The sequence below is a fragment of the Myotis lucifugus genome, unplaced genomic scaffold, assembly GCF_000147115.1.
Source record: "Myotis lucifugus unplaced genomic scaffold, Myoluc2.0 scaffold_14, whole genome shotgun sequence".
In the NCBI taxonomy this organism is placed as follows: domain Eukaryota; kingdom Metazoa; phylum Chordata; class Mammalia; order Chiroptera; family Vespertilionidae; genus Myotis; species Myotis lucifugus.
This window is the reverse complement of record NW_005871062.1, coordinates 14,267,447-14,277,119: the sequence shown is the minus strand read 5'-3', so window position 1 is coordinate 14,277,119 and position 9,673 is coordinate 14,267,447. Positions and strand designations below refer to the sequence as shown.

At 37.9% G+C, this 9,673-nt stretch overlaps 1 protein-coding gene across 1 annotated transcript in view; it reads left to right on the top strand.

Moving 5' to 3' along the window:
* The window catches only part of ACTL6A (actin like 6A), a 19,730-nt gene extending 10,462 nt beyond the window's left edge, over positions 1-9,268 (top strand). The window contains 9 exon segments of the mRNA XM_006084895.3: positions 1,724-1,847; positions 2,131-2,237; positions 2,337-2,426; positions 3,955-4,016; positions 4,376-4,490; positions 4,632-4,712; positions 6,927-7,022; positions 7,661-7,747; positions 8,807-9,268. Coding sequence (XP_006084957.1) covers positions 1,724-1,847; positions 2,131-2,237; positions 2,337-2,426; positions 3,955-4,016; positions 4,376-4,490; positions 4,632-4,712; positions 6,927-7,022; positions 7,661-7,747; positions 8,807-8,887 — 843 coding nt within the window. The 3' untranslated portion in view covers positions 8,888-9,268.
* The last annotated feature ends 405 nt before the right edge of the window (positions 9,269-9,673 follow it).

Sequence of the window (9,673 nt, the reverse complement as noted above, 5' to 3'; positions counted from 1 at the left end):
TATATTTTGTAAAACAAATAATAAGAAAAGTAGCATTCGTCTTATTCTGACTTAATGGTTGATAGCTGAGTTCTCATATCTTTCAGCCACACTTGTGTTCTTAACACCTTAAGCTAGTAAGGAAGACTTAGTTTTATGCTGTCCAACTTGCATACTTTGGGGAATGCATTTAGTAAAAAGGTGCCAAAACGTCAATTGAGTGCCAGTTATAGCAAAGATAAATCACCTTCTTTCTGACCATTTAATGCAGCGGTTGTCAACTGGTGGTCCACGAGGTCCGAAAGGTTGGCAACCGCTGATTTAATGTTCTCAGACTTCTTCCCTCTGACCATCCCTACCCATTCCTTATTCCTTTTTTTGTTTGTTTGCTTTGTGTTTTGCCCTTAGTCCTTCATCTCTCTTGGCATGCTCCTTCTTGCTTAACTTACCCATTTTCTTGACTTCACGTACCAGTTATTCTATGACAAATTCCCCGATCTTTCTTGTGAGCTCCAGGCTCGGCTGCCAACTATAATATTTTCTGTAAGCATTTTCAACTCATTATGTCCAACACTGACTTTATCTTCTCTCCCCTTAAATTTATTCCTTCTCCCTCTGTGTAACATCCTACTCCCAGTTGCCCACACCAGAAATCTTTCTCTTTAATTCTTCAAGTGTATCAGTCATCAAGACCTATGTATCCCATCCCCCCCGCCCCCATCTCTCAATCCATTTATTTCTCTCTATCCACTACCCTTGCATTAGGTGCAAGCTCTTTCCAGGATTATTGCCACCCTTCCTCTTATCTTGGCCACTCTTCACACTGCAGCTCTTATCATCTATGTTAATTACAAGCCTCTTTAAGCTAGAATCACCTTCCATATTCTTCATTCTTCTAGGCTATATTGAACTACTTGCATTTCCCTGACCTCACCTGCTCTCTTGCCTCCTGGCCTTCTTTGTGTTCCTGCTCTCCCCATGTCCCCCTCCCCAGCTTACACTTGGATTTCCCAGGGATTGGTTAGGTGGTCTCCAATACGCCACAGGGCATCCTGAGCTATTCTTTTTACAGCTTTCTTTACTGATTTCTACTTCACTAAACAGGGTATTCTTTAGGGCAAAGGTAGATGGTTCACCTTTGTGAATCTTCTGTGCTTAAGGAATGCTAGCCTTTATTGAACATCAAACTCATCACTAGGCATATAATAAATGCTCAGCAAATATTTGAATGGCTCTATTCCCAAACATGGTTTAAGATGTTTCAGGCAAAGCTGTGGAAAATGGGATATGCCTATATTCAGTGGCTGTTGATGGAAACTGCCACTCAGCTGCCACACTGCAGAAATACCTCTTTAATCCTTTATGACCATGGTTTTAGTTCTTAGCTCAAAGTCCACAGCCTCCCACTGTTCCTACCAAGTTTCTGTGGATTTTGTGAAATAAAAGCTTCTCAGTTTGTTATAAGCCATTTGCTGTATCTCCAGGGACGTTGTGTGACTGTGTTGATTTTGGCCAACCTAACAGATGTGTCTCTCCAGGAGAAAGGTTTCCCCAAGCTCCTCCCACCACCACTCTGGAAGTCCGTCCTGCCTGTTGTCATTCCTTTTTAAGTCACAGTCATGATTTGATATCAATTTTAACCCCTAGATTTACTTTAACACATCTTAAGCCATAATGCCTCTGTTTACAAAGACCTTAATAAAACCTTTCCTTCCTAATAAACTTTATTTTTAGGAGCCTTGACCCTTACTTTCCCTTAATGCTTTAAACTAGATTTGCTAATGGGCGTTCGACTGGGCTTATTTTGGACAGTGGAGCCACTCACACCACTGCAATTCCCGTGCACGATGGCTATGTCCTTCAGCAAGGTAAATGTATTTAAAGCGTGCTCTGAGACAATGGACACAGATGAGGATACTGGGCTGTCAAAGCATGCCAGGTTCCAAGTAATATCTTTTTTAGAGATATTTTTTTTAAATTGTTGGTATATAATGTACATTTAAAACTGATGCATGGCTTCCTGAATGCTTTGAGGGATAGTTCTGCTGTTTCTACTTGTAAATAATTATTCACACATAAATCCACAGAGGACATTTGTCCCAGGGAGTTTGGGCTGAATGCTCTCTTCGCCTTGTTCAATCTGTTTCATAGGCATTGTGAAATCCCCTCTCGCTGGAGACTTCATTACCATGCAATGCAGAGAGCTCTTCCAGGAAATGAATATAGAACTGATTCCTCCATATATGATTGCATCAAAAGTAAGTGATGACTGATGAATTTTCTCTTTGGAATTTATCTCCACCTCTTCACCTCATGTTGTGGGCTCTGTTAACCTAGCCCATGCTCTTGGCACCCAGGAACCTGTGCGCGAAGGATCACCAGCAAACTGGAAAAGGAAAGAGAAGTTGCCGCAGGTCACAAGGTCTTGGCACAATTATATGTGTAACGTAAGTAGTCTTATCTTCTTCATGAACGACTTATAGGCTGTAAGTCTTTGACTACAATATGAACACTTTTCAATCTGTACATTTTTATATGACATTCTAGAAACAGAATTAATGGCTTTTTGGGGGGTGGGTTGTTTTGCATACTTGCCAAACAAATATGTCAACAAACTACTATGTATTCATTTGGATTACTGTGGTGAGACCTAGAAGGAACTTCGGTTTGGGGGTAAAACAAGCATTATGCTATTCTGGACACTTTTTTTTTGGTGGTGAAATGGTTTTTGTCTATAGCAATCTCCTGGAGTGGCTCAAGTATATTCTCTTGTCTAATATCAGTCAGCCATTTAAAAACTGTGGATTATTGCCCTAGCCCATTTGGCTCAGTGGATAAAGCATCGGCCTGTGGACTGAAGGGTCTCAGGTTCGATTCCAGTCAAGGGCACGTACATTGTTTGGTGGCTCGATCCGAAGGCATCCAATCGATGTCTCTCTCTTACTGTCTCTCCCTCCCTTCCACTCTCTTAAAAAAAAAAAAAAAAGAAAAAGAAAAGAAAAAGTGGATTTTTTAATATAGCAGGGAGCCAATGAGAGATTCTCTTTACTAAAAATCCATTTGTGAACATAGCACTTACTGACAGGGGGAGAGGTTAGTAAAACAACTTCTCATAGCATAGATATACATTCAGTTCTCACAGTAAAAGGATATTAAAGTCATAATTCACTATGGCAGACATATATCCTATCTGACATTTTTGCACCTAAAGATAAAGGTTTTTTATAGGTGTTTGGTACAAGGAAAAATTGTGGAAATGATTAGCAATTTTGACTAGATATTAGACAATATTTCTCCTTAGCAACCCAGAGGACATGTATTTCAAAATAAATTTTAAAATTGTGCCCAGTTTGGCTCAATTGGATAGAGTGTCGGCCTGCGGACTGAAGGGCCCCAGGTTCGATTCTGGTCAAGGTCACATGCCCGGGTTGAGGGCTTGATCCCCAGTAGGGGGCATGCAGGAGGCAGCCGATCAGTGATTCTCTCTCATCATTGATGTTTCTATCTCTCCCTCTCCCTTCCTCTCTGAAGTCCATAAAAATATATTTAAAAATAAATAAAATTGTACAGTATATGCAGTCATGTAAAGTTATATCAAGTACAGTATATATGCAGGTAATGAAATCTGGCTTCTAAGTCTAAACTTATTTTTATAGTAAAAACAGTGTTTTGAAACTGGTTTTTTGGTAGGACTGTGATATAAGGGTTCCCAGTTATTTTTCATTTCATTGTTTCATACTGTTGTGATTTAAATGTTCTGCATTTTAGCTTCCAATTCAGATGCTTATAATTGGGTTTCTTTGATAATTAAGAGTCTTTGCTTGATAGATTTATACCATTGAAATTCTTTCCCATCCAGGAACATGGCCCAATTTCCTTAAGAAAAGTATTTTATAGATAATGTTACAAAAGTATTGATTGCAAAGACAAATCTCAATAACTCTGCTTCTTAAACTTTCTTATTTTTATCCATAGTGTGTTATCCAGGATTTTCAAGCTTCAGTACTTCAAGTATCAGATTCAACTTATGATGAACAGTATGTATTCTTATTTTGTCTGTAAAATATAATTTAATAGCTCTTTAAAACCTTCATACTAATCTTTTAAAAAACTGTATACTTCCTAAATGAGGTAGGAAGTTGATGTATTTAGGTAAAAAAAGAATCGTAGAATATGCTTAACTGCTTGAAAGGTAAAAAGTTATGTTAAGAAATATGGAATAACATTTTTAAAAAAAAAACAAAAGAAATATGGAATAACATTTTAAAAGAAAATAGGTATTCTCACTCTGCTTTCATGTAAGTTGATTCCTTAGTAGTTTATTATTTTTGAAGAGGATTGTTTGTTTGTTTTTTTGTTTTTGTCTTTTGTTTAATGATGTTTACTGTGTTTTCAGAGTAGCTGCACAGATGCCAACTGTTCATTATGAATTCCCCAATGGCTATAACTGTGATTTTGGAGCAGAACGGTTAAAGATTCCTGAAGGATTATTTGACCCTTCCAATGTAAAGGTATGAAAGCTTATTTCATAATTAGCCTGGCTTTTTCTGTATATGTAGAGATCTTGTGTGATTAGAATACCTATATAATACTAAACGCTTTTGGACGCACTTTATTGTTTGAAGTTCTCTGTTCATTTTATTTTGTTGTAGGGATTATCAGGAAATACAATGCTGGGAGTCAGTCACGTGGTCACTACAAGTGTTGGAATGTGCGATATTGATATCAGACCAGTAAGTGCCAGTCTCCTGTTTATGGCATGGAGGTATCTCTTTGGGTACTGAAATGCCCCCAGATCATTATTTAAGTTGGCAGTTTTGGTCATTGACTTTGAAGTTCATTTTATAACAGAATACGTAAAAAGATGGGAGGACTAGAAAAGGAAAAATGCACAACTCTGGACCTGTGGTGTCCAGTGTGGTATATAATGGCTGCATGGCGCAGTTTAAATTAAAACAAATGCAAATTTCAGAGTCAGTTTTTCAGTTGCACAGGCCACAGGATAAATGTAGCAAGTAGCCACTGTATGACAGTGCAGATAGACAGCATTTTCGATCACAGAGTTCTTTTGGATAGTGCTGTTCTAGACATTTCCTAAAAGGAGACAAGCCAAAATATATATTATTGGTGATTTTTCTTGTATATATAGTACAGTTTTCCTTTTATTCGTCAAGAAGGTGTGGGTTAAACTTTCACAAGAAGGGTAGGTAAGTGATTTCCTTCATATTTTTGTGCTTTTCCAAGTTTTAAGTACTCCATATTATAGCACCATACTGATTACCAGATTGATTATATCATATTTTAACCCTAGGTTCAATTTGTAGCCAATTCAGGGGTGAGCAAAAGGAGGTTCACATTTGTTCGTGGAGAAAGACATGCAGGTTATAATTATTACCAAAACTTTATTAACTCAAAAGAATATCGCCGAACCGGTTTGGCTCAGTGGATAGAGCGTCGGCCTGCGGACTCAAGGGTCCCAGGTTCGATTCCGGTCAAGGGCATGTACCTTGGTTGCGGGCACATCCCCACTGGGGGGCGTGCAGGAGGCAGCTGGTCGATCTCTTTCATCGATGTTTCCAACTCTCTATCCCTCTCCCTTCTTCTCTGTAAAAAATCAATAAAATATATTAAAAAAAAAAAAAAAAAAAAGAATATCACTCACAACTGCAAACCTTCCTTTTCCCACCCCTGTACCCTGCCTCAATTTTTCTTTGAGTTATTTTTTTTTTTTTTTTGCTTAGAACATAGTTCTTATATCTAAGGGGGAATTTATTAACCGTGTTGTTAAAAAACACTTTTGGGTGGCCATGAAAAATGTTCTTTATTTCCACTAGTCGCCTGTCAGGCATGTGCTGTCTCCAGGACGATAGGGGTATGAAGTACATTTACTGTAAGAGAGTGATAGCTTATTGTTTTTAGTGAAACTTCTCCTTTTAACTAATGTTGATTCCAGAGGAAATTCTTCTATATTCCCTTTTCTTTAAAAAGGTATGATTTATACCTTTGAAATATTTTTTATAATATGAACTTATCACTAAAAAGGCAGGCTGACATTGAACTTTCTGATGCATACTTGAAGATTAGGAATTCCTCTGAGTAGGAATTCATTTTTATTTGGAGAGACCTCAGCATGTGGATTTTGTAAAGCTCGCCATGTGGTTCCATTGCACACCCACGCAAAAGAGAAAGACAGCAGTAGTTTTTCAGGAATATTGTGAATGTGTGCATTATCCACCATAATCATTAAAGAATCACAGTGTCTAATTTAAATACCAGAACTTTTGGATGAGCATTCTAAGCTGAAGTCATTATAAAGTATACCTCTAATTAAATGTTGGCAGCTGTCTGCCAAAAATTATGATGGGTTTTAGAAAAGTGCTTTAAGTTAGGAGTCCTTAGACTTTAATGTATATTAAAATCTTCTGGAGAGATGTAAACAACTAAAACTAACTAAAAATACCAAGCCCTGTGCTTGTGGCTCATCTGTTAGACTTGTCCCGATGTGCCAACATTGCAATCCCCAGTCAGTGAATGCATGAATAAGTGGAACAACAAACCTATGTCTGTCTGTCTGTCTCTTTCTCTCCCTCCTCCCTCTCCCTCTCCTTCCCCTTCCCTCTCTCACCCCCTCCCTCCTTTCATTCCTTCCTTCCCACCCTCCCCCCTTCTTCTCTCTCTCAAATAAATAAATAAATAACATTAAAATAAATAAATAAAAATCCCATCCCCAAAGACTTTTATTTAACTGCCCCAAGCCCTGGTGTTTTAAATTCTGCCTAAATGAATAGAATGTGTAGCCAGTATTGAGAACCACAGGACTAAGCTACTAGGTCTGTATAGGAGTGAAACAAAAGGAAATTGTAGTGGTGGACATGGATTTATTTGTAGTTGTGTTTAAAAACTAATGGAAACCTTTGGAACTAATTTATTTTTGTTTTGTATCCTAGGGTCTCTATGGAAGTGTCATAGTGGCAGGAGGAAACACGCTAATACAGAGCTTTACTGACAGATTGAATAGAGAACTCTCTCAGAAAACTCCCCCAGTAAGTTTTCTTTGTTCTTTAGTGGTATTCTCCAGTCACAGGTATCCACGCTGGTGTAATTTCATAGGTAAGGTTTGTTTTTCAGTACATAGATATTTTGCATAGTGATTTCTAGAAAGAGAGAGGAAGGGAGAGGGATAGAGAGATAGAAACATTGATGAGAGAGAAACATCATCTATTGGTGCCTCCTGAATCCCTTTTGACTAGGAATGGAACCTGTGACCTCTTGGTTCCTGAGTCAGTGCTTAACCAGTGAGCCACACCAGCTGGCTTAATATCCCTTATTAATCAAATATTCCTAGATGACATCTATTTGTTACTCTTGTACTATTTGAATATCATTTTAGTCATTGATTCCATACCTAAGTACCTATAGACTGCTGGGCACTGGAGATATAAAATATAGTCCCCACCCAGCATGTGCTGAATCTGCAAGGATGAGTAGACATGGACAAAATGACTGTAATGTGCTCAGTGTGTCATGAACCAGGTGGTCTTGGGAACACTGGCCTCAGTGAAGAAGCTGTTTGGCTAGGAGTTAAGTAATTTACAAAAGGACACCCAGGTGGAGGGAAAACCGTGTGTGCCTGTTGTATTTGATCATGTAAATAATATTTATTCTTGCCTCTCAATTTTAGAGTATGCGGTTAAAATTGATTGCAAATAATACAACAGTGGAGCGGAGGTTTAGTTCATGGATTGGTGGCTCTATTTTAGCTTCTCTGGTGAGTAAACTACTTGGAAAAATACCTAACAATTTGTGTTGAATGATTTAACCACTGAAAACACTAAATTTAATAAAAAGACTAAAAATAATTCCAGTGCACCATTTATCTTTGTATTTTATAACTATCATAAGAGTAGCTTCCCCCCTCAAACAGGTGGGAGCCTGTTCATGTATTCACGCCTCTTCCAAGTGTATTCTCTTTGGCACTGGTCAGGACGTACCTGCAGCATATTTAAAATAGAATAAATCCTTCTCAGGTTCTGGTTGCTCCCTGGCCTTTTGGTGAGAAAGAGGAAGTCAAGAATTGATTCTTGGGGCAAATGGTACAATCATGGTGCTGGCTTTTACATGTTGCTTAGGCTGGTGCCTGCCTTGAATCAGGAGAAAAAGCCCTTATACTTATCTGCACCCTAGACTGGAGAATGTTCTCTTCAGAGCAATTAAATAAATGTCACCAAATACTTATGCTAAACATTTTTAAGCAATTATATATTTGGAGCTGTCCATGCATGTATTTCTTGTCTCTGTTCTATTTCCAGTCTTTTAGGAGATCTCTGACCAAAACGAGATACCATGTCTGAAAGCATTCGAATAGTCATGTAGTCCAGGTTCCTTCCTCCTTTGGTCTCTTTTCTCCTTTCACCTTCTGTGTTTCTTGGTGAAATGCTTGTTATTATCATTGTGTGTACTTGCTAAATTTTATCCTACTTCTGGTGAGCACTTTTCTAAATGTTACCGTTAATCAATCCTAGACCATCTCTTCAGTTCTGTACCTGGTTCAAGCCTTGCACCAGTTTCTATTGCTGCCTTAGATTGGCACCAAGTCATCATAGCCAAACCCTCCACCTTCCTTTCACAGCCTCTTTTTATCCGCATGACAGTGCAACTGGTATAGGAGGCTTAATATTCTTTCTAACATTAAGTAGTGTTTGTGGGTGTTCTGGAGGAGGGCAGAAACAAGAGAGGAATGGAATAGTATTTGGGGGGAGGTTTTAAGAGTTCTTCACAGATTAGGAGTTGTGAAAATAAAGATAAAATGTTTCTTTCCATTTTACAGGGCACCTTTCAACAGATGTGGATTTCCAAACAAGAATATGAAGAAGGAGGGAAGCAGTGTGTAGAAAGGAAATGCCCTTGAAAAGTGTTCCCACACCTCCACCTTCCTGTCACCTTACGTTTCATAGCTTTAGTACACTCAGGAAAAGAATGACCATCTTTTGTAGAATGTTTATACATTTTTGCATATTTCAATTTCCACTTAAAATTTTCAAGGCTTTAACTGGCTCTATAAACTAAAATAAGTTTGTGCTTTCCTTGGGATGCACTTATTCTTATTATAAGCATTTTATAATTTTATATAAATGTCTATTTTCTCTAAATATTTTGCTTTCAGTCAAATGCTTTCCAACTCTGCTTAGTATTAATTACCAGTGGATTGATAGAATTGCTTTTTATTGATGAGTAAAACGTATTGCCTATGCTTTTTACCTTAATAAAAATTGCTAGCCATCGAGAAACATTTTTGGACTTACGTTGTCTTGTGACTTGATACTTTAAATACTAAATGTATTTATGAGCATTTTCAGTGAAAGTACTCATTATTTATTAACAGCAGTTAATCCACACCACCTCACATTCTAACAGTAGTAAAAATGTTAGTGGAACTGCTTTTGCTATAGTAGTTAACGTTACTTTCCCACTCTAAGATACAGATGATACTGAAGTCTGCTTAGATGTCATCTATATATATAAAAGGCTAAGTGACCAACCAACCGTCCGGCACATATGATGTGCACTGGCAATTTAAAAATAAATGTTGACTCGTGCATGCGTGATACATATAAAGCTCTCGCTGGCACCAATTGCACACGTGTTTTAATTTTATACTACTACTAGAGGCCCGATGCATGAGATTCTTGCAAGG